We start from the raw sequence: 25,258 nt of genomic DNA, 5'->3' as shown, positions 1-25,258 counted from the left end.
ATGGGTCCATTAATAGTTAATAGATGCTTCATTAAAGCTTTGTAATTCATAGAATAAGCCACTAATAAGGAAAAAGAAATAAATTCTAGAATGGTTTGTATTGATTCTGCTGGTTTGAAACAGACATAATCCTGCATTGTCTGAATGATTTCTTCTTTGAAAAGCTCAGCAGTATATATGTGTGTGTGTGTGTGTGTGTGTGTGTGTGTGTGTGTGTGTGTGTGTGTGTGTGTGTGTGTGTGTGTGCAGGCACAGCACTAAAAACCTGTTTATGTAAGACTGATGAACGCGCACCTCAGTGTAATTCCACATCAACAATTCTGTTGGCCTATAACCACGCCGAGAGGGAATATGAATCTAAAAAAAAAAAAATATCAAAATGTTTGTTCTACTGAGGAGACCCAAAATAACTGCTATGTCACTCAGCTCTGTGCTATATTTAACAGCGCGTCCATTACTATTTCTGGTGTTTTTCATCTGTCCTGCGTAAAAAAGCTCGGAGTGACAGTTCAGAGACGGCAGCGAACACATGGGGACGCTAGGTGCACACTGCACAGCTTCAAACACGTCGCTGTCATCATCATCTTAAATAAAGAGCAGTGTGCTTCAACAGATCGACACTTAGTTTATTTATAAAATCAAATGGTGTAGACTTGGCTCAGTGAATTTCAAAATGCAGTGTGTAGGAATAGATACAAAAAGAGTACAATAGTCAAACCACATTGCTATACAGGAAGATCAAGATAACGACATTCTCTACATTTGAGTATCTCTGAGGAAAAACAAAATACAAAAAAAAGAAAAGAAAACTCCTCCAGACAACACTACCTGATAAAGGGAGAGGGAGAGTCACGGCTCCCAAAGGTCTGTGCCGAAAAGAAGAGTGGATCGACCCGGCGAAGCGCACGAGTACAGCAGGACGACGGCGCATCCCGGTCTCTCAGGACATCTTTACAACGACTCGAAAAGTTAAAAAGGCACCGCACAACACAAGTCACAAGGGGATTTTGCCACACATTTTGTAATGCTGTAACCGACGAACTTTAAGGCGGGTGTCATGTGCAAAAAACCTCTTGAATATGTGTCACACATGCTGCTCGGTGTCCTCTCCAGTGAAGTGTGCTTTGATTCTTCCCCTTACTGACGCCTTCTTTTTAAAAAAATATTTGAAATGTGAGAGATTTAAAGAATGATTGCATTTTCACTATGTCGCTCGGCGGAGTCGCGGGCATATTCCAGGCTTCCGGGTGTGGCAAGCGTGGAGGGGTTGTGGGGGGTGGGGGTGGGGGGGTGCTGGAGGAGGCCTGGCTGTGGATTTAGTTCCTGTAGCTTTTGCGTCCCTCTCCCTCTTTGAGGAAGGTCCATATGAGGGTGTTCACAATATCCGGCTGGTCCTGCTGCAGCCAGTGACTGGCCCCAGAAATGATGTTGAGGCGGAAGTGATTCCGGATGTACAGGCGGCATGCCTCGGCCATTTCCTGCTCCAAGAAGGCGTCCCGCTCGCCCCACAGCAGCAGCACCGGAGACCTGACATGATTCTGGCTCAGGGGGAGGGAGCTAAGGAGAGGAAAGAGAAGAAGAAAAAAAAAACCCTGAGTGCATCCAATGGCTATTTCTTTTTTAACATTATGAATTTCATGCTGCTCTATGTCTCACCCCAAATGTCCCCCCCCCCCCCCCCCCCCCCCTCCCCCACCGAGCATCTCTGAGCAGTTAAAGTAGATGTATATAAAATGCATAAGTAGATGTTGCTGTGTGTTCACGTATTTCTGTCCCTCGTGCTTTCGGTTCAGAATGTGCGCTTGTGGAGAGACTAATTGGCCATGGGTCATTGAAACCTCTTTTACATAAGCACATTAAAGCTATTCTGAGATAACTCATTGCTTGAGAAGGGAGCAGATGGCACGCTCAGCCATGCATGTGCAGTTCACGTGTCCCAAAATACATGCGCTGATATTTTCCTTTGATCCGCTGTACGGTGTGTGTAAAAGGTAGATATTTGACAACATCGCGTTCTGCCGCTTCAGCACTCTGACCGCGGTGAAGATTGGAACGCTCCTTCCAAAACGTCAGAAAAAAAAAAAAAAAAAAGAAGCCTTTTGACGGGCTCCATGTTTTTGGCGAGTGAAGTATCCCCCACCTGAAGACATTCCTGTAATAGTTGAGGGCTCCGGTCAGAGCTCCCGGCTGTGAGAGTGCATACAGGTAGGCCTCCAAGTCCTCGGCGGTGAGCCATCGGCCTTTCCTTCCGATCCCCGTGTTGCGGCTGGTGAACAAGGCCTTCAGGGCCTATAGAGCAGAGACGGCAAAAAGCACCGGGGTGAATTCACGTGACTGGTGCTTGTTTGATCTAGAAAGCATTTACAGCCGAGTCAGGAAAGGTGCTTCAGCGGTGAAATCGGTCCTCGTGACCTTCGGTTTTATACTGCTGGCTCCACGACATCACATGCTGTGTGTTTACTTCTGAAAACTCCACACAAACATCATCCAATAGTACATTTAATAAGCAGATATCTGAACCACGTCAACACTTTGAACATTAGATTCAATTTAAAAGGCCGTGCAAGTCTTTTAGATTCAAGAACTATGAAATGGTTTGCGGAAACAAATGAAATATAAACGTGTTCATTGGTCGTTTCCCCCTGCTTCAGGTCTTCGTGCTAAGCTAAGCAGCTCCCGGGTGCTAGCTTTAGGTTTACATTCAACAAACTCATCATATCATACAGTGGTATCATCTAACTCTCGGCATGAAAGCGAGTATAAGTCTCCGAAATGTCGAAAATAACACTGAACTAAAACATAAACTCTGCATTTCTAAAACCCCAAACTGTTTGGTAAACCTGCACTGTGCACGTGTTAACAAAACTGAGGATTAAGTTTCATTAATGTGAATAACATGACTACATTTGGGGCAAATTTGAATGTGCACAACAATCAAGTTAAGCCTAAAGTTGCATCATGTGTGGCTTGTTGTCTTCCAGCAATGTGCGTCTATATTGTTTCTTCAGAATGTCCCCACGGCGTGCCGCTGAGTTTAACCTTGTTTATGGCAAAAACGCCCTTATCCAGCTTAACATATGATTTGGTAATAATCTATAATTGAATAATTATTGTAATTATATCATTTGTTTACAACAACAAACCTCTTTCACAGCAGGACCCTTAAAGCAATAACAACATGCAACCAAACACCAACGCACATGCAAACGAGCATGCGCGCTTGCACACACACACACACACACACACACACACACACAACCTTGACCTTGAAAGCGCTTTAAGCCCACGCGTAACAGCCCACCTTGAAATCGTTGATGGAGAGCATGAGCTCCGGGAAGCGGGGCAGCTGGAAGAAGAAGAAGTGGCTGGATTTCAGCAGCTGGCTCGGGTGACGCAGAGCGTAATCTGGAGGAGCGGAGAGAGAAGTTCAGCGCTTTCCGACGGTAATTTCAAGGCCGGGTGTTTGCTCACGCTGGCTGCGGGGTCGTGGGCGCGATAACTCTCGGCGACTTTTTCGGTTTAACCAGCTGTTCCGGCTTCCCATTAGCCTCCTGTAATTAGCTTCTCATCAACTCCCCCCCCCCCCCCCGAAGGCAGACGAGGATTTGCCAGATGGATGCAAACAGGGAACTGGAGTAATGATACTTCCTAATTAATCATAATAATAATTACAGTGATAATCCAAAAGACAAACCCGAGTCTCTCCAATTAGCATGAAGAACATTGGTCTTCTTTCACAACATAAAGAACGCTATCTGGGGATCCGTTCCTTTGCATATTGTCAAAATCATACCTGTGAACACAGACGGGTGGGGGCTGTTCAGGACGATGAGTTTCGTCACCATCTCTGGGTAGTGAATGGCGAACAGCCACGCTACGGTCCCGCCCCAGTCGTGGCCAACAAGGCAACATCTGTTGTATCCTTGGAAGCAAAGCAAGCAGACATATACGGTATTGTGGCAGAAGGGCATTAAAGGCATGTCAGTGGCTGGAAATCAATACTGTTCTCACTTCTTTATTGCTGGCTGCCTCCCTCAGAGGACATTTACACCCATCAAAACAGATGTATTTCATGACATACAGCCGAATGCAGATCAAGGTCAGATCATCGGTCTGAGGGGATTCTGATCACATTACTGTTCCAATGACTACAAACTAATCCTCTTACCTTTGCTGGTGCCATTTATAACCACCGGTATGAATCACACCAGCAAGCCTCATCTCGACATCGATGTCGCGTGCTCTTCAGGAGGGATTGTCATACAAGCTAAGGAGCCATTTTGGAACGGGCCGCTGACGTTTCTGCTGCCGGCACTTTGGGTGTTCGCTGTGGCCATTAAAAGGGCAATGCTACTTGCCATGCACGGTTAAAGCCCAACCCTCTGATTGGTGTAGCCCCATTAGCTGACCCTAATGTGGACCATGTGGGCTCTAAGAGCACGTGGTGTAAAAAAAAAAAAAAATTGCCCCGTAGTTCAATCACAGATCAGAGTAGAGCAGTTATCGTGCGATCAATGCGAGCCTCCCACTTCCACTCAAATGACCATTGAGTGAATTATTGGCTGCAACATGCATTATTGCTAATCTCCCGAAAAGCACTGATAAGAAATTAGCTGCAGACAGCTGGAACAATGTAAGGAGCTACAAAGCATTAACTGTATAGAGCGCTCTGAAGAGCACTTTCTCAGAGAATGTAAATATTTAATAAGAAACGTGTTGCTTGAGAATATTTACAGGTCATTGTGGTTCTTCTGGGCTGGAGCTTCACTTGGTTAAAATTGTGAAACACAGACTGTTGTGGCATTATTTAGAGCTGCACTAGCCAATATTTTTATAACAACGATGGACTGTGTGGCTCATATGAACCCACAGAGAATTATCACCTGTCTCTGCAGTTCCCCTCGGCTTTATGGAGCATTTTAGCGTCTTTCGCCTCATTTTTGGGGGTTTTATAAACTGTATTTATATTATATATTTTTACGTGAATAGCAATGACTCGGAGTGAACTTGCTTCGATGTGCCTTCATCCATGTTGTTGTTGCTTAGCTTGCTATTTCTCTGGGGAGGAGCTTCAGTGTAGTGACGCTTCACTTCATGCAGATTAACTGGTAGCTTCGCTCACGACACTTTACGCATAGCTTGCCCCGACACTGACAATCTGTTAGCTTTGTGTTATCGTGTAACTTCAGTGTTTTAAAGAGCTAGTTCACATTCACCGAAGTCACACAGTGACACGAACCAACTGACCGACGGAGGCAGCAGAGCTGTTAAATGACTGTTTTTGTAAAGGAAGTCTGGTGGCTTAGGAGAGAGCATAGATAGATACAAACAGCTTCAGTTCCCTGCTGGAAAGGAATGTCTGGCAGCGAGGTAAAAATGTGAAAATATTCTAATAAAATATACACTTGATATTGATTTTTCTTTTAGGAGGGATTTTCTTTTTGGTGTCTAAAATACATTTTGCTGCCGCCCCCCCCCCACCACAGCAGTACACTGCTTTGCTCCCGTGCTGGTGGTCTGTTCCTCCAAACTGGGGAAGTTTATTATAATTAGGTGAGGATAGTGGGAATGGGTAGCAAATTCAAGACATGACCATATCAATTATTTCACTTTTCTTGTAATTAGGACCAAAACTGTGCCACACTGGAATATGAGGTGCCAGGTGTGAGGGAGGAAACAGTACTGAATTAGCCCGTCATCAGCACTTATAATGACATGTCAATGCTGAGACAGGTTATTTCATAACCTCTCTAAGTGCTAAAACTGTGATATGCTGGCCAGTAAAAAATGTCACTCTGACCAGATAATCATTAGTGGTTGTTGGTGTGTGTGTGAATACAGCCCCGGGCTAGCGTCCTGCTAGTGTTAGCATGCAGTCAGCGGGTCCCGTGGGCTCTGTATCTGCACAATGTGCCATGTTCAGTATGAATGAGTCACAGGGAGTTTGTCATGCCGTGCTGCAGGCCAGAGGGAGGGCCCGCAGCTTAACACCTATAAACAAGTTTCATTTTTATGACTGGAGACGCTGTCAAAGCAGCGTCCACTCCTCGGAGTTATTTTAAGATCGCAGGCGTCCTCTCACCTAAGTACTCCACGATGTCCTTGACGTCGGTGACCAGGTTGTCGAAGCGGTAACTTTCGGCGGAGAGCGGCAGGTCAGACTCCCCGTAGCCCCGCATGTCGACGGCCACCACGCGGAATTCACTCTTGAACTCGCGCAGCTGGTAGCGCCAGGAGAACCTGAGGCACACAGACAGATGCCAGGATGACTTATTTATTTACATATTTATTTATTTATATTGATTGCTTGCACACTTGAAGAGGCTGCCCTCAATTAGCTTCTTCCACGGCAGCTCGTCCGTTTAAAGGAGCACTCCAGGGACTTTTGTATTGCAGATGGGGAGCTTGCAAGAGTCCGATTAAAAAATAAATTGCCAAAAAACGATGCAGACTTTGAGTCCCTATTATGGGGTCAAACCCCCAAATCACTGGTTCCTACATTTACCCATGATGCAATTCAATAGTGTATTTCATTGATCCCTTCCTTCCTGGTAAATCTGCATGTCTTTCCGACTCCAACAGGCTTTCTCGTTAAACTTTTCTCCAAACAAGAGTCTCGGAGCCCAAAACCCAGATAACCCCGGTGACGTCATTACGGGGACTTTTCAGACTTTCATAAATCTCCCTGTAGAGCCACGCAACACGTTATACAACCGTTTTCCCAGGCTCAGCAGTGCTCCCTGTGACGACTAAACTAAACGTGATGCGCAAAATTGGTGGCGTGCTCCCTTTAAACACTTCCGTCGCACAACTTTGAGACAAGCGCAAACTTTGTTTTAAACCACTCAGCTTTCTTTCCGGCAAGAAGGTCGCCGCAGCATAATAGAAGTTGTTTTAGATTCTAATCAGGTGGACTGGGATGACTTTCTAATTGAAGATCTTGTCTGCTGCAGAGGCTCCTCATCAGGACTGAGATCCCCCCCCCCCCTTCCTCCTCCCAGTGAGGGGAGGCAGGATGCAGAGCCCTGGCTGTGATTCTGATGAGTCAGTATAAGACCCCAGCACTGTACCCTCACATCTTAGAATATAGATGAGGTTTAAAGCAAAAGTAAGCCCCTCTGAACCCCCCCCCCCCCTCCGACACACGCATAATACGCACTTCTTTCTCATTTCTCAGCGGGAATTAACACGTTTTTTTTTTTGTTTTTTTTTTCAGAAAGTGTTAAAAGACTTCTGCCCGACCGTGTCACTCTCAGCACAGTTCATCGCTCCCGCGAAGAGCGTATACGGGAAGTGAAGCAGAACGAGCTCCCCTCTCCCGTTAATTAATCCCTGTCCTGTCAGCAGCTTAGATAGTATGTTAGAGATATGGACGGGCTTATAGCTCTTGACAACCTCTTTGGCCTCGATCCAGGAGCAACGCTCATCACCATTTTCTTTTCTCTCTCTCTCTCTCTCTCTCTCTCTCTCTCTCTCTCTCATATCAGGAGGAAGAGATCTTGAATGCTTTGGACCTTTTTTTTTTTTTTTACCCCCGATGGCAAATAATGAATGAGGACTCCTCTTAGGAAGGCTGCAGGGATTTACCAGTGCGACCGAAACGTGACAGCTCAAGAATCATTCCCCACACACACACACACACACACACACACACACACACACACACACTGATTTCTTCCTTTTCTTTGACCTACCAGAACTCAGGGAAGCCGTGTAAAAACAGCATGAGTGGCTTTCCTCTCTCTCCAGCAGCAACATAGTGGAACCTGAGGCCAGACTCCTGTGCGGAAAAAGAGAACACACAGACGTCCAGTCTTATCCACAGTATGGTTAGTGGGGAAACAGGTCAGCATTTTGATTATGACTGTTACTGAGTGACGCTGCATTGAAAGTCATTATCAGAAAAACAGTACTTCTAAATGAACACATGACAGTCACGGCCTTGTGATGTTGTGCATGTCGGGGGGGGAGGGGTTACACTCTAACACTCTCCTGTGACTCTGTTGCTTCGATCAATAATTTGGGTTCGATATAATTGTTACACGTGGCTAAACTAAGCAGATTGACAAACAAATCCCATTAAACTGAACATTAGCTTAGTCTTAGCACCTTTTCTAAATCATGCTTACTGGACATGTCCCAGACTGTGTTAATGCACGGATGATGAATGGAGCTGTAGACACTGGAGGTGCGGTGATGCATGAACACATCATTTGCTACTCTGGAAGCCTTTTCTCTCTCTTTTCTTTGTCTTGACCGTGTTTATTCGTATTTGACTTTCAAAGAAACATGAATCTCTGAGTCAACTTTCTACAAGTCATCCCTTTTGTAGTTTCATCTGCATGCATCGTGTACTAACAAGACAGAAGAATGCAAATCAAAGCATTAACTCTACTACTGTGCTTTAATTTGCTTTAAACATTTCCATTTTCTGCTACTTTGTTTATACTTTGCACCATGTGAGACGGGTGTATTGTGCTTATGACTGCATTACATACATCCAGCAGCTACAAGATTTTACATATCATCAGCATATTATATGTTACATCATGCTCTGTTATAGGTTAAGCCGCCCAACAGAGGATACAGCAATTCAAATGAGCTCACCCTGGACCGCCCACGACATTTAAATGCTTAATATTAACGCCTCAATAATCCAATACATGTCATATAACAACAAATGAATAGTGAGTACTTTTGGTACTTCATGATACTGATAATAATACCCCTGTACTTTTAGATGCAGGACTTTGCATTTCAATGTTTGTATTGTATCGCTTCTATCCTTATACCCAATTAATGATACATAATGCTGACAAAACTGACAGGCAGATCATTTTTCTGTGTGTGTGTGTGTGTGTGTGTGTGTGTGTGTGTGTGTGTGTGTGTGTGTGTAACAGACATGCCTTGGTATTTAATCACATAACCGTGAAGACATAAAGGTTGTTGCTGCACGCTGAGGCGGAGGAGCTGTTCTTTCAGCACCACCTGAGCGCAGCGGACAAAACAAAAACAAAAAACGTCTCAAAAAATAAACAGACGCCTGATGATCTGCTCAAAGATCAGGCCTGTTTGTCTGAGCGCGACTGCGACACGGCGGGCAAGGTGTTGTAGCATTTTACATGTGAACATCCTAGCATGCAAGAGACACACACACACACACACACACACACACAATGCCCCCCCATCTTACAGGGACCGGACGCCTTCCAGTGTCCCAAGTGCACGCGCGCGCGTCTTACCTTGATCCTAACATAACAGTGGGTTCCCAAGGACGTGTCATTCAGACAAGCCGGGGGAGTTTCACGAATCGCCCATTGGAAGGTTGCCGTCGGCCTCAACACGATGTTCCACCAAAGTTTCAGCAGGGCCACGATGGTGCAGAGCGCACAGTAACCGTAGATCAGGGACCAGTACCCCGAAACTCGGATTTTCAGCGCAAGTCGGATGAGAAATAACAGCAAGTTGTGGAGCACTCTCGCCATCTTTACATTGCCGCAGGAAAAAGAAGAAAAAAAAATAAAATCAACGCGGATCAAGTTACCTATTGATTGGTTTCTGGTTTCTAAAAAAAAAAAAAGGAAAGCTGCCCCTCACGATGCCGTTGTGTCGCTTACCAGCGCATACGCACGACTGGCTGAAGGGAGGATCCCGACAAACGGTTGAATGGGAAAGGCTGCGAGAGCCATCGCGTCAGATTTCACGCTTGCGTGTGACAGCGCAGCGGCGGCCGTTTAACGGGAGACGGCGATGCTGTTGTTGTTGTTGTTGTTGTTGACTAAACGAGGCAAGTCCGAAAAAAGCGCGTTGCGGCGATTCGAACGCAGTCGGGAGGCGCTGGGCTCGAGAGGAAGCCTGGAGAGAGAGGAAAAAAAAAAAATCCCTGCAAAGCACCGGGGCGTCGCGCCGCTGTTATGGCAACAAAAGACAGCGTGCACGTGCTCGTATATTAGTCAATGAAGTAATTCTCGGTGATTTCAATCGTGACACCGACCGGTTCCTTTACCGATGAGTGGCTGCTCGGCGGCCTTAATTAGCAGGTAGCCGTCGGCTGTCTACCGGGCAGCATTCATATGCTAAAGAGAGACAGCCCTAGTAGGGTAAACATATAGACGTGGACACGACACTTCCACTAGTGATCACCTACATTAAGACTGGTTTTTTTTGTGTTACAAGTGTTCTGAAGATATGTCTAATTATGCAAATGAGGTATTAATGTATTCACTCTCAGACGCAAATAGACAAAAGTAGTAAAGACCTAATCGTGGATCCTGGATGTTCTCTTTCTGAAAGAAGACAGAAAACAAAAGAACAATGCCTTTGCCTCCCCTTTAATCAGCTGCTATACGGTCACAGGTGAGGCGTCATCAGTGAACCATACGCACGTCAGTGATTGTGTTGGAAAACAACTGGAGACAAGATAACGCAGCTCGCTGTAAACCAGTTAATTTCAGATTACCTTAATCCCTCACGTGACTGCACCTAGATTAAGACCGCTGTACTCTTCGTTTGCCCAAATATGGAGCCACAAAGCTGCCCAAATGAGGCCCAAATGTAACTGCATTCATTAATAAGTAACACCATCACATGAATAATTCAAATAGTGTACAAAGAAAGCCTTATATTTTCCCTTGCAGGCTACCAGCAGTCTGGTTAATTTAAATTATCAAAATGATTTAAATAAAAGAACAAAATACGGTAGAGGTATTGTTAGCGTGTATATCACTATTATTTATATACAGTATATGTACAGTATATATATATATAGTGATATATAGTCATGAAGTGATAAAGATCGCTTAGTGAAAATAGTTTTATTTTGAGTAAAAAAAAGAAAGAAAAAAGAAAGAACTTCTTATTTATTTAGCATATACAAACCGTAACATTCAGAACATGTTGATAATCTCCAAAAGAAACGTTGGAACAGCCAGAACTGTGTGAAGAACAAAGTGCAGTGCGTGTACAGTTAAAGCATGTGTAACATTTTCAAGTAGTCAGGCAAATAAGGAACTGACATTAACTTCAGTTCAACACTGAAAACTCTTGAGGACCTACCGACCCTTTATTCAACATGTGCATTTACTTTTGTGCAATGACAACAAAAATAAAAAAGTCATACGTGCATGTAACGTAAATATATAAACATGTCGACATTCAGAGTCGGGGTGAACTGAAAACTGGTTTTCAAAACTGGAACCCTTTACTGGTGCTAAAGGGTTCATCGAACGGAATAACGTAGCAGAAGAACTAAACGACACATTTCAGCAAAGGAGACGAGGTGGCGTGAAAAGAACAGAAAAAACACTTTAAAGATTACGTCCAGGTATGAAGTTTGACCGTGCGACACTCCGATTATCTCAAATTCAACAGTGCATCAGCTGTTTACCATCCATTTCAAACGCAAATCAAGAGCCACTTATGTTTTATTGAACGCCCCCCCCCCACCCCACCCCCCCACAGTTAATGTTTTATCTTCTCGTCTCAGGGACGTGCATACGGTTGCTGTTGAAGTTGTCTTTTGTGCCCGAGAAAGAACCGGTGTCTTTTAGTCCAGGTTCAGTTCAAATGAAGTCATGATGTCCCGCTGCCGAGTCATGTCAATACCAGACATCTACCAAGAGAGAACAATGAACCACAGGACAGTTAGACAGCCGTTTCCCCCACCAGAGCAACACCAGAACCCTGAGACATGGACGAGGGTACTCACAGCCTCTCGTCGGCGGCGTTCTTGCTCCTTCCTGCGGGCCAGCTCTCTCTCCCGGTCCACCGGCGCCTGTGCGGCCACAGGCTGCGTTTCCGCGGGAGACGTTTGCTGCTCCACATCTTTTGGGGCGTCCGGGGAAGCTTCTGTGCAAACGCTCTCCGGCGAATCGGGATCCTCCTTGAAAGGTCGATAGGTTTCTGCTCTGCATGGGCCCGGTAAGCTAGAAGGAGAACGTCCTTGTTGGTCGGAAATATTCCTCCACCAAGTTTTCACAGAAAAATTACTGCTTTGGTTCATCAGGACTCTTTAAAAAAACAACAGGGTTTTGACACTTTGAAGGATGCATTTTAGCCTGGAAAATGATAAAGAAATTAAATTTAGAATCCAGTTTGATGCATCCGATTACCTGCTCTTCTCAGGAGCCTCCCTCTCCGTGCCGTCTTCCATCTGTTTCTTCTTCATGGCAGCCCTACGGAACTTCTGGAAGCTCTCCTTTGAGGACTTGATCGCAGTGGCGGTGACCGACTGCTGCACCAGTTTCGCCCAGGACTCCGCATTTTTCAGAACAATGTCCTACACGAGACAAAGCGCCGTGTTCATTTGTCCATCTCAAGAGAGGTGGTGCCAAATGTCTCCAGGTTCAAAGCTTAAACGCTCGGAGCAATAAAATACATCTTTGTAGCCTCCGTGTTTCCACACTACGACGTAAAGCTCATGAACACGCAGAAGCCAGAAGAACAACTTCCCGACGCTTCTGAAGAGCCTGTGAATGCACCACAACGTTAGCACTCCTTTGTCATAGTAAACTCAGGTAAAACAATGCTGACCTTTTTTGGAATTGGGTTTTTTTCCTCTTCAGCAGAGTTACTTGCTGTGTTGGTGTAAGGCACAGTGGTCAGCCAGCTGTCAGGGAAGTCCTCCGGGTATCTGGAATCTGGCACAATCCATATAAAAATAAGTGTCCCGCTATGAGGATGAGTAACAAATAGAAAGAGTGATGTCAGAGCAGCGGTGTTGTGGTGACTTACTGGACCTGGTCTCATCTTTGGACTGAGGTGGGCTGTCTCTCAGAGGGGACAGCACCGGGCCCTGCTGAAAGGACTTAGTTCAACATTTAAAAAATCTTTAAGTCCAAACAAACAGAAACATTCAGATTATCGTAACAATATCCGTGATGTAAAACCGTGAGGAAGACTTAGGATAGGAAAGGTCCGGTTGCTTTTTGGCTTGGTTGCGATAGCCCTTGAATACTGTTCTGAGTCTACAAAGAGGAAAAGTGCCAGGGAGCATTGAAAATGTACAATTACTTATAATCTATTAGTGTCGTTAGAAATAACTGAATGAACACAGAGCTTGGTCTGGTGTAACATGAACTCAGTAGCACCCAGGATGTGTTGACTTTAAGTTAATCACACTGTAAAATGATACAGTGGGTCAGCAGTAAGGCAGCAATGACACATAGAACCTGTACCACTACATTAACTGACTCCTATGATCTCATTGATACTCAGATCGTTGTGTGTGTGTATATATATAATATATATAAAATATATATATATATATATATATATATAATATATATAAAATATATATATATATATTTTCTTTTAAAGGCCCAGTTTGTAACAAGATTCAGCACAAGAAATGTGCGTCACAAGATTTTTAAAAAGCTGTCTCTTTAACGATCAAAACAAACGGTGTGTGTGTGTGTGTGTGTGTGTGTGTGTGTGTGTGTGTGTGTGTGTGTGTGTGTGTGAAGTACCTCAAATCTGGTGGCGGTCCAGTCCAGCACAACTCCCGGAGAAGCCATGGGGGATAAAAGGGCAGACAGATCTGTCGACGGCAAAAGGGCAGATATTGATATTCAACACATGGCACAGTTTTTCCCCCCCATTTCCAATTCCGACAGTTCTTAATTGCCTCTTCGTTGAGGGACACTGAGGATACATGTAGGCAGTACCTGGAGGAGATAAAGTCAGCTCTGCGCTACGGTGTGTCGGCTGTCCTTTGGTCTCCGTCACCGAGGACTGCACAGCAAGAGAGGACGGGCAAGTCGTCACCGAGGCTTTTGTCGAGTCTTTGGGCTCCGGTATCCGCTTGCCGCTGGCAGCACGAGTCACCTTTGACTGAAGGAGAAACGACATTCTCACCAGTAAGGAGATCTCACCATGAAAGTGATTACAGGAAGCAAATACTGAGTTTACCTTCGCCTTAACCTTTAGGCAAGAGTCTTTGCTTTTCGTCTTCTTTGTTTTTGGCACTGAAAGACACCAAATTGATAATTCTGCAGTGTTTCTCTTCAGTAATGTGGACATAACAGATATAACAGGACAATTGAATGTTGTATATTTAAATATCCATTGTCAAAATAAATGAGCTTTTCTCAAATAACTCAACAAACTATTTCCAAACACCAAAGAAAATAAATATGTAAACAGATCATTTTTTTCAAAAAATGTGTTTAGAAATTTGGAATTTTGAAAATTCCAAAATAGTTTTTTTAAATACACATTTATACATTTTTATGTGAACTTTATCCATCTTGATCACAACTCACCTGCTACACACACGCGCCTTCATCCCAACCCCACCGTATAATAATCACTTTTTTATGTCATACCTTAAAAAGGTCTTACAAAAAAGTGTCTGGACTGCATTTCTTTCCCCTGTGCTCAAGCAGAGGTAGGTGAGGAGCTAAGGAGGGGAGCAGCGAACCTGATTCAGAGTCACTGCTTTTGGAAGTGCTGGAATGACTGCTGCTGCTGCTGCTGCTGCTGCTGCTGCTGCTGCTGCCGCCAGAGCTGTAAGACGAGCTGCTGCTGCTGCTGATTTCACTGAGGTGTGAAGGGCAGCCGGGGGCAGGAGCCGCCATGATTTTAGCTGTTAACAAAAATAAAAAAAAGGTCATTTGACACTCAATGGGTCACATGTGGAAGCGTAACTGTGGCGATTACATTGTTCATCAAATCAAGAGCTTACCTAATGGCTTTTTTTTCTTAATCATGTGCTGCTCTTTGCTGGCAACCTGCGATGTCCCAGCATCCTTTAGTTTGCCGGTCGGCAGACCTCCTGTGGGCTTCACCGGCTTGTTTTCTGCAGGACAGAAGAGACGATAACCCTCCAAAGCATCTTTTTCCTGAGGCCAGCATATTATTAAAAAAAGTTGCCATGCTGAGTGTTGCTGCGTTTTCCTGGTTGCAGAGTCAGAAAATGTTCAACTTTTTCTGCACTCATCACTCGTCACTTTTTACCGCAGTCTTCCAATCACAGTGGAGGAGGGGCGGGACAAACAGCCTACCGCAAAGACGTGATGGAGTGTGTTTTATTAATATGTTGCGGCCCTGTTGTTGTTGTTTTTTTTCTCTGTTTTTATTGTGGACTGTATGGCATCCTCATGTCTGGAGCACTGTACCAAACTCATTTCGTGTGGGACAAATAAGTTGATCTGAATGTGGTTCTTGCCGAGATGTTTCCATTAGTCATATAGACCGGCAGACACAGTCCCTAATTGCACATTTTGCAACTTAAATCAGATTTAAAATGCTGAATAAGCGTACCACCGCCGGGGAAAGCTCTCTGTGTTCTTCAGTGCACCACAGTGTCTGTGGTGTCGTCTGTGGTGACATTCCCGCACTGAGAACACCACAAGGATCTCAAAAGCTCCGCACTCTAGCTTTAAGCAGAGGAGCTTAGAGCTTGTACTTACTGCGAGCGTCCTTGTTGCATTTCCTCAGACACGCTGCGACAAACCTCTGCAGGGCTCTCAGCGTGGAGGGCTTGAGCTCCTCAAAGTCCACCTCGATCTCCTCCAGAGCGGAGTTTTGCGCGCAGGACTCTCTGGCATGAATGATGTTCACCAGATTGCCCAGTTTGTCACCGGGCAGCTTGTCGATGTCCAATTTCAACTGTTTTTTCTCCTGGTAAGTGACTGGTATTAAAGAGACGTCGTCCTCGCGCGTTAAAGTCACTCCGCGAAGGTTGGGTCTGCTGCCGTGCCTCGACATAAATACAAAAACATCCGATGTTAGCGCGTGTGGAGTACTTGGTTCAACGATACAATATACAAACCATATTAAAACTTACAAAGTAGAGCTCTTGCGGTTGGCCATTTTTTCTACAACAGACTTGTATTTTGAGAACTTGTGCTTCAGTCGAGCGATATCCTTTTCTTTGGCTCTCTTTTCCTTTTTCAACTTGTCTTTCTTCTTAGGTTTAATCAGAGGCTCTTGGCTAAGTCTCTTCAGCTCGTCATGGACAGCTTTCAACTGAAAAGCCAGCCATCAATGGGCCAATTAGGTCAAACGCAGTGGAAAGAATAACTTCTCAAAAGCCATTTGCACGGTTACAGGCATGAATGTATAGCAACCTGCTCCTCCAGATTGGCCAGCTGCGTGGTCACCTCTGAGGAGGGACTCTCTGCCTCGGAGGAGCTTTCGCTTTCAGAGGTTGAACTCTGACCTCGGTCTTTTCTTCCCTTGTCGACTCGCTGAGGAGGAATGGGACAACGCTCTTCTTGGGGAACCTTCAGATATCGGGCCTCGAAAACTTCCTGTTGATACAAACACTAAGGTTATTATAGCAGTAACAGAAATGATAATATTGATACCAATGCTTCGACTTAGGGATAAATACATATTCCATTTTGCACAGTGTTGCGAACAAATAAACAGTGACCATTCACTGAATGATGTCTGTATTCATGTAGTCATGTGTAGGCAGGCAAACAGTATTATTCATTCTAAATATTCCTGCTAATAAACACAATTTATTATGGAGGTTTTGACCACCGGTAGCACTATGGAGCAACGACTTTAATAAAGTGCAATGTGTAACATGAAGCCATCTGCTCCTAACAAATGGGGGGGGGGGCAGTATTTCACCTCTACTACTTGGTCCATGAAATCTAAATTTATAGCAATCAGTTATTTAAAAAATATTATAATAAAAAAAGCCAACTACTATGTCACTGCAGAGCAAAATGATGCTAAATTCAACCAAACTGCTGAAACTCTAAAAGCAACCGCGTCACATTCTGTTGGTAATGCTACTTCATCTTTATTCACGTTTTGAACAAAGATTCTTTGCAGATGCTCCACATTGCAGCTTTGCTGGTGGGTCCCCATGTTGTTAGTTATGTGTGAGGGTAATGTGATATCCAGTCCTGCAGATGGTTGCATACTATTCCACTGATCAACAGTTGGCGGTGGTAAAATGCCAGGAGATGTAGCAATGTGCCAACAGAAAAAGGCGAGCAGGAGTGAGCCTGCTAGCAAGCACACAGGGATGTAAACGATGTCGGGTTCACAGTCTTTCAAAAAAGCGGGTTTGTTAATTGTGTATGTAGAGGAAAGTACATTCAGCCCACTTATTAGGCCTTTAGGACTCACAGAACGCAGTTTGGTGGGAAAATGCAACATATAGACTCTATACCTGCAGTTTCCTTGCCATGACGACCACCTCATGCGTTGGTGGATTGTATTTGTAACAGTTGGCGAACATCAGCCGGACGTCGGCGGCAAATTCCTTTGCGTTGACGTACTCTCGCTGATCCATCTTCATCTGAGGAAAAGACACGTAATGAAAAGCTGATCAGACTTGCATTGGAAATGAGTGTTAAATATATTATAATCATCTTACCCTGATGGAGCTCAGGTCCATCGGCTGCTTGATGATGTCATGGTAGTCGTGCAAGCCAAAAGTGACCGCATCAACGGGGGTGTAAAAGGGCCAGGCACATGCGTAGTGTCTCTTTGAGAGCATCTCCTTCAGGATGTCGTCGCAGCACCGGAGCTGCTCAGACAGTCGGACCTTCTTGCCCTCCAAGGCCGGCAAGTCCTTCTTCGGAGGTTTGATGGGCCTTTGGCCGCCTCTCTTGGAGAATAGCGAGCACGGTGCTGAAGGATCCTCGGCGAGGGAGACGTCACCGCTGGCGCGGACCGAGGTGGTGGAGGTCGCGAAGTCAGCTTTCCTCTTAAAACCTTTTTTAATCTGGATGTTCAGGAAAACGGTTGCACTTAAACGGTAAATCACGACAAAAAAGGTAAGAACCTCGTCATAAACACTACGACAAGCAATCAAAGTAACAATGCAGCCAAAAAGACGAATATCCTCTCCTCTGCATGTTCTTCACACCCGTAGAAACATTCCATTTCATTGTTTAAAGTCAGTCCGTTTACTGTGTAAGGTGTTTGCAAACCAATAAAATACTCACGGTTGCATCAATCTGTGAGAGCTGGGTGGGTGGGATGAACTGGCTCATCTCAGGTGGAATGACTGTCACGGTCTGCTGGAGAACAACTTCTGACACAAGGGACCTCTGCTTTACACCACCTGCATGACAACAGGGAAAGGCAATACATGCACAAGAATTTTATATTATTTTTAAAATTGTAAAATTAGGCTGCGCAACTAGCATCCAAACGACATTACTGCAAAAGTTCAAACATATCAATATTTGTGTGTGTTTGGGGGAGTTAAAGGTCCCATATTGTAAAAGTGAGATTTTTATGTCTTTTATGTTTATTGTGGAGCATATATATATATATATATATATATATATATATATATATATATATATATATATATATATATATATATGTGTGCATATGTGTGTCATAATATAATGTGTGCAAGATACCCGCGTTGGTCTTCCTCCCTTTCCCTGGCTCCTTTGCAGTGATTGCTGTAATGTCACACTCGTCCTTAGGCATTGTGGACAACTGCTGCAAAAAAAGCTTCTCCAGAGTCTGTGCCATAAAAACAATGTCATCTCCAGGCTGTGAAAAGAAGACGTCCAGATTATAATGAAATAAAAGCACTCGAGTCACTTCACAGACCTACTTTTACATTACAGAACTTGCCCACGGCTAATTCTGCACGTCTATTATTGGGCCGTTTGAAACGCCCTTTGCCGTCGTACGAACGTGTCGGCGGGATGGACGGCGCCGCAAACAGGACTCTCTTACCCGATTGTACACATAGCAGTTGGTGAACATGGTATTGAAGTCCTGTATGCACTGCAGTGCTTGCCAGTAGTATTTGTTGTGAAGACGCTTCTTAATAGTGCTCAGATCCATAGGCTTTCTTATGATTGTGTAATAATCCTGAAAGACAACAAATACACTTTCATGACTCTGATGGAACCTCTCCGCCAAGACGTGGTAGGTTCAAACACTAACATACTATGATGCTGCAGTAACCATCCTATTACTTACTGGGATGTGCAGTGTCACTGCATCAACCGGCTGGCGAAAGGGCCATGAAAAGTTATGCTTCCATAAAGCTTTGATCACCACCTTCTCCAGGAACTGCAGCTGATTGGTCACACGTCCAGGACTCTTGGGGTTCACGACCTCCGGCGGAGGGGGGTTCCCGCCGACAGTGGGACAGACTTTCACGTCAGTCATCGTGTCGTCCGGAGGCCATTGATGGGGAAACAGGCGGTCGTACGCTTTGCCGCAACTTGGTGTTCATCACACGGTTTCCTAAACAAGGAGTGAAGAGTTTCCAGTACGTCAGTGAAGAACGTACATTTGGGATTACAATTTAGTAAAAGAACAAAAAAGTTAATCAGTCAGTCTCTCCTTAATACGACATCAGTGCTGAAACCTATTCTGCCTTAAATCTGACATCCTTGAATCTGGTGCCTCCGTTACCCACAATGCAATGTGGCCGCTGACGGTTCATTACAACATCTGGATCTGTTCTGCTAGGAGCAGCTAAAGTAGCCTTAGAGCTATTGCGTTAGCCAAATAATCCAGTGACAAGACAATAATGGTGCTTATCCATGTTAACAACAGGTATTGTTTCTGGATCATTAAATATGTATCGATCCAGTGAGACATAGTGTCTGATCAAATGCATATTTACTGTATGAGTAAAGTTTACTAAAAAGCTGATTTAGGAAAGCAAAAATTGTCTGTCTTCACCAACCGGTCATGCTGCAGTTTACATCCACGTCTGTACAAAAAGTCATCACGTCATCATTTTATCCTATTTGACATTAGTGTGTAATTGTCATAATTAGCATATGAATTATTGGTGTTATTATTTATTTATTGGTACAAAGTGTTTCTGAGGAATCATGTTTACGAGAGCGGACTGAAAGGAAGGGACATGGAGGCATAAACAAACTGTTCCTTTGTGACCCGTCTCTTCTGCTTTTCAGCGGGAGCAAACTGGATTGTGGGTAAGAACCACAGAGAGAGCAGGGAGGTCAGACAGTCGTTGGTTTGGGTGTTTACGATTCACAGGAAAGTATGAAATAGTCATCAATATGCTCCAAGTTTGTCCAGCTACTGTCCTAAAATAGTCCTTTTGTTTCGGTTGATGTTAAACTGTGTTGAACCCATTTAGCAGCTCAGGATCTGTCATAAAACTGTCTGATCTAATCCAGATCAACATGAGACAAGAATGAGGATCAATGAGCCAGCAGCTTGGATGTGATCTCACACACACACACACACACACACACACACACACACACACACACACACACACACACACACACACACACACACACACACACACACACACACACACACACACACACACACACACCTGGTAGATTTAAATCTACTTGGAACAAATCAAGTGAAGAAAGAAAACAGTTACGAGAAGTATAAAAATGTCAGCGCTCATTACCGCCTCTCGGACATGACGGGTGAGAAAATAGCTTATTGATTACAGTATGCTCAATATTGCTGACTGGCTATGAAACTTAAAAGTCACTATTAATTATTCACTCAAAGCGATGTTTGACCGTGGCATATAGGCAGAGAACGCTCACATGGGGGTAATGTAAAACGACCAGCAAGTACAACAGAACTTTAAAGATTTCACCATCAACAACTCTCTAATTGGTTTACTCTGAACACGTTGTTGACAGGATGTGTCTTCATTAGGTCTGTGCACCTAGAAGCTCCCTGAGAAAGACCAAAGGAATCACAGGATGACACCAACGTATATTTAAATGGCCCGTGGACAGCAACACTCACACAAGAGCACAGTGGACGCTCACGAGCATCTTTCCTGCCAAACATTGGCAACACTGCCACCTACTGCATCTCTCAGGAAGTGTTCCATTCAGCATCGTATAATAATAAACAAACTGTGCTATATAATTAGGTAAAACATGGTTAAATGTACTCCTGCCTTCTGGAAACTGAGGTTTATTTTTTTGTAAAAAAAAAAAAAAAAAGCGTCTAAATTACAAGATACACAACGTTAAAGATCCAAATAACCAAACAGGTAAAAAAAAAAGAAAAAAAAAGATTTGTAATGAAGATTAAAATCATGGTTCTCGATCTACAAGTTGAAAACATCATCTTGTCAAACATAAATTATTTTCCCTTGAAACCCAAACCAAATAATTTTACATTGCAAGTTCTGTTTCTTATTTCCATTTTATTCTTCAAAAATAAAGAAAGAGGACAAATGAAGACAATACTTTCATACATGAATAATTCCCAGTGAAGTCCAGCACGTCTTAGTGTTGTCCTGTCGTTGGGTGCATGAGGGTCTGTGACACTTCAGCGACTAAATAAGGAGTTCCTCACAGAGTCACGGGTCGTGACGTCACAATGATCTGGTAATGAGTTTGTCATTAAGTTGCAAATGCTATTTGACGTTCATAATTATTTCACACAGAAAGCATCATTCTGACAACAATTGAAAGAATTTGTACATTTATTTGGCTAATAGTACTCAAAATGAACATAAATCAGTTTAGGTCAAATTGCCATGCGTTTACTGGTACCAGCTTCTAACATTTAATTATTTCCTGCTTTTATGCATTTCATATTACTGTAAGGAAAACATTTCCTGACTATTTGCCATAATTTGGAACACCGACAACAATAACAGTGAAGGCCATAGAGCAAAATATAAATCAGTCAATTGAAAACAACTAATAAATACTAGAGAATGAAAATCATTTATTTCAGATCTTAAAAAGTTACAAACAAAACAATTTTAGGATGAGACACTATCTTATAGTAAAAACGTGGCAAGCGAAGCGGTTTGTCGTCTATCTGAAAAAAAAGACACTAACAGTGGTAGATCTCAATCAAATGCATTAATTCTGAAGAATACTGTTAAACTCCAAATGTCCAGTATTCAAAAGCAACATAATGCAACTTATAAAAAACAAATGCTTCGGCAGACTCTGGACAATTTTAAATACCCATTCGTAGACAAAAAGGAGTTTGCTATGAAAACAAAATAATCAGGAATATTATAGTAAATGTAGGAAGTGTAAGCACACTTAGATCAGTGACGTCATCAAAGATATAGAAGACATTAACAAAGGTACTGTGGGCAATTGAAACATTCCACAGCAAACATTTAGCTATACACATTTCACAGTATACTGATTCTGTATGGCCATTTGAAAACACGCAGGGTTTAACTGTTTGCATTATGTCATCAAAACTACCAACAGATGACACAACCTTGTCCTGCATGTTAATGCAAACCTAATAATGTGGAATAACATTTAAATTACAAACTAGGACAAAAACGTATCCTGCTTCCCATCAAACCCTCACAATAACACATTGTGTTGCATTTAGGTCTGTCCTGAATAAAGTTAATTCAATCTTCCAGTGCCTTTGTAATGTTACCAACCATACGACAGTGAACCATAACTTCATAAAAAGAAACCCGTTAAATAAAGATGCCAGTCTATAAAACCCTGTAGCTAGCGTTCATGATTACACTAATCTTACAATGAGATGCGGAAAGTGTTGCGAGCTTTTCTGAATATAACGGTTTCTATTTGTATTAGTAACGTCTCGAGCCATAAAGCGTGCCTGCATGCTGCGCTGTTGACAGTCTCAGGCCAACACGTGAAGCCTCCACCACGCCCACCGGTAGCTTCAGCAGCTAGCGTTAGCCAAGTCCCACATCTCAGAGAGCACGTTTACGTGAACAATTAGAGGGCAATGAGCTTTTACCGCTTCGCTTAAAAATAAGCTGTACGTTCGAATTTCGTCCGACGAACTATGCAAAAGGACGGAACGGTGACCGTTAGCTAGCTAGCGTTGACCGTTAGAAATGACAAATGCTGGAAATATCTGATAAATGCTAACATTGCCAGGCGACTTTGACCACATTAGCCTGCTTGACAGTCGGAGCTGCTATAACCATTATAGTTATCTTGGCAACAGCGAAGTATTTTCACTTTTGCACCAATTGTACGACTGTGTTTTATCTACCTCAATAAGGACCGCACGAATGACTTTACGCTAGCATCTAGCATAGCTAACGTGTAGCCATCGCTAGCTTAGCTGTTGAGATGTGGCTAACCTTAAGGGCTCATTGCCACCTAATGACAGCTTTCGCAAATGTTTCGCACAGTAGTACGTCAACACCAGCAACCGTGGTAGAAGTTTGCGTTCGGAAAACATGGCATTTCGTTAACAAATAACATCATCGTGCTAGCATTACCTTACGAGATATCACGGGTTCTTGCGTTCAACTCTTCAGTTGCAGACGTCTCTACGGCAACTGCCTCTCATTTATACCCCTCTGCACGAGGCTCTACAACTGATTGGTCAACACACTAACTACACGTGCTGCACTTTGCTTCTCTGCAGGAAAAAGGCGCTCGACACATTTTCTTTCCTGCAACAAAAATTTAGAAATACAACCCACTGTGTTTCCTGCAAATGTGAAACTACCCGGGTTTTTAAAGCTTTAGGTAAACATTTTTGTTGACTTTTTCCAAACAAAATGGCAACTCGACGTCATGGAAGGGTCCTGGAGGATTATCGATTGGTAGGAATACAGACTGATCGGCGCAAAGTCACCAACCCTCCTGTAAATAATGTCACTCGTTTGGGTGCCTCTCAGGCACAATGGCTCTCCGACTGACAGCGGAGGGAACACGTGTGCATCGACAGGAACGGAGCACTGGATGTGGGCGGAGCGGTGGCTTCACGTGCTGACCCAGAAGCGGAAAACTTGGTTTCACTGAGCACATTAAAGTTACCAGCCCAGATCTACCTGGAAAATGACTATTCATTGTGCAATATGCCTTAAATGTGTTCCCTTTTTACAGGTTATAGAACATGACACATTGTATGCAGTAAAAACAACTTATGTAACACCTCAATTAGCTTCAAAGATTACTGCATTTTACAGATGTATTTTTCTGGTACTGGCACGGTTAAGTCAGGAGAAATGCGAAACGTAAGAATAAGTATGACCGACATGTACAATCACAAGTGTTTGAGGAATACTTTTTCCTAGTATTGAATGTAGAGTTCACAGTATTGAGATGAATTGGGCGTTGTGCACTTTACCAGGGTAACTCGAACTAGGCATGCGTTTACTTCCTGTGAGCTGGAGATGCGGAGGAAATCCTGCACGACTCAGGTTTTTGCTCATGATCGAATATAACTTAAATAAAACATAACCACCCATGATGGACTGAACTTACAAGCGGTTCTATAATTGTCAAAATATGTCAATAAGTAAGTAAGGCTTGGTAAAACCAGCTAATGAAAAATACAACTTTGATTGGAATAAATCATCCAAGTCATTTGGATCATAATTTGATATTTGGTTTCTTGGACCTTGTAGCCTCCCCATTAATTAAAAGTAGACATAAGATGTCAGCACATTTAGGCTTACAATGTCGGTTTTCAACACATTGAATATTTAAAATGTTTTTGCTTTAACTTTAAAGCTCAGAAAATGTCGGGAATATCAATAATAGAAACACAATAGAAAAAACTAATAAATCAAAGAGGCTCGCAAAAACATTGCACTTGTGAAGCACGCAATATCTTAGCTCATAAATAAAAGGACTTCAGATTTATGATCATCTTGATAATTTACACCTTTTGGCCACAAGATGGAGCCATGGGCCAAAATGTGGCGTTTAAACTATCCTGCAGAACAGGTTTGATGGCAGCAGCCTGTGGAATGTTGTTGTGGTTTGTGTTTTTTGAGAGCCAAAAGCGGTTGACCGACAATATTTTGCAGTTTTGCATAGACAAGAGACATTTCATTATGACGTGACATAATGTTATTTCACTCCCGAAGACAAACACAGGAGGTTGTGCAGACTCTGTTGTGAAGCATATGGACCCACTGGGGAGAGAGACCGGGGCCAATTGTAACATTTTGTACTCTTTCCTTCATAACTCACAGACTTGAAATACAGACTTTTCCCTTCTCCTCCGTGCACCTTGCCCCCCCCTTCTGAGTCCACAAGACCACAGCACAGTAAATACATGACAGGGAGATTTAGAAGGTGAAAGGCATGGCTGGTAAGTCACATTGTCAGATCGCCTGAATGAGTTTTGAATGTGACCGTGAATACTGACACAGTGTCTGTTCCCCTGACAATGACAGGAAGCTCGTTCAGAAGGGAGGAGGTCATACAGGAAAGGGCTCTGCCCCCTGATGTTTCAAATGTGAGGAGTAACAACAGCTATTTGTTTTTGAATGAATGCATATAAACTCCTCACACCAAGTGAGGGAACAAGCGACGTTCGACCAAGTACATTTACTCAAGTGCAAGTACTATGTGATTTGTGTAAATAC

At 43.5% G+C, this 25,258-nt stretch overlaps 2 protein-coding genes across 8 annotated transcripts; both read right to left on the bottom strand.

Moving 5' to 3' along the window:
- Positions 1-651: 651 nt before the first annotated feature.
- On the bottom strand, positions 652-9,736 carry ephx4 (epoxide hydrolase 4). Its single transcript, XM_068707913.1, has 7 exons — positions 9,243-9,736; positions 7,695-7,780; positions 6,083-6,240; positions 3,794-3,922; positions 3,302-3,405; positions 2,141-2,289; positions 652-1,557 (listed from the first exon to the last, which is right to left on the bottom strand). Exons 1-7 carry the CDS (start codon positions 9,483-9,485, stop codon positions 1,317-1,319), a joined length of 1,110 nt encoding a protein of 369 aa, XP_068564014.1. The 5' UTR covers positions 9,486-9,736; the 3' UTR covers positions 652-1,316.
- A 1,104-nt stretch (positions 9,737-10,840) lies between these two features.
- Positions 10,841-23,423, bottom strand: brdt (bromodomain, testis-specific). 7 transcript variants are annotated; one of them, XM_068707905.1, is made up of 20 exons: positions 23,153-23,423; positions 18,919-19,188; positions 18,670-18,807; positions 18,342-18,480; positions 17,916-18,034; positions 17,342-17,692; positions 17,135-17,263; positions 16,071-16,253; positions 15,788-15,969; positions 15,411-15,700; positions 14,684-14,797; positions 14,420-14,584; positions 13,909-13,964; positions 13,665-13,830; positions 13,467-13,537; positions 12,733-12,805; positions 12,532-12,638; positions 12,111-12,277; positions 11,708-12,008; positions 10,841-11,611 (listed from the first exon to the last, which is right to left on the bottom strand). In XM_068707905.1, exons 2-20 carry the CDS (start codon positions 19,108-19,110, stop codon positions 11,546-11,548), a joined length of 3,009 nt encoding a protein of 1,002 aa, XP_068564006.1. In that variant the 5' UTR covers positions 19,111-19,188; positions 23,153-23,423; the 3' UTR covers positions 10,841-11,545. The 7 variants fall into 7 exon arrangements, with proteins under 7 accessions (XP_068564006.1, XP_068564010.1, XP_068564011.1 ...); XM_068707909.1 differs by having other exon boundaries at positions 11,708-11,960; XM_068707910.1 differs by having other exon boundaries at positions 11,708-11,924.
- Between the last annotated feature and the right edge of the window lie 1,835 nt (positions 23,424-25,258).

The sequence above is a fragment of the Cebidichthys violaceus genome, unplaced genomic scaffold (genome assembly GCF_023349555.1).
Source record: "Cebidichthys violaceus isolate CVI_PGR_0920_01 unplaced genomic scaffold, fCebVio1.0.p SCAF_13, whole genome shotgun sequence".
Classification (NCBI taxonomy): Eukaryota; Metazoa; Chordata; class Actinopteri; order Perciformes; family Stichaeidae; genus Cebidichthys; species Cebidichthys violaceus.
The sequence above is the reverse complement of the archived record's forward strand: the minus strand, read 5'-3'. Positions and strand labels throughout refer to the sequence as shown.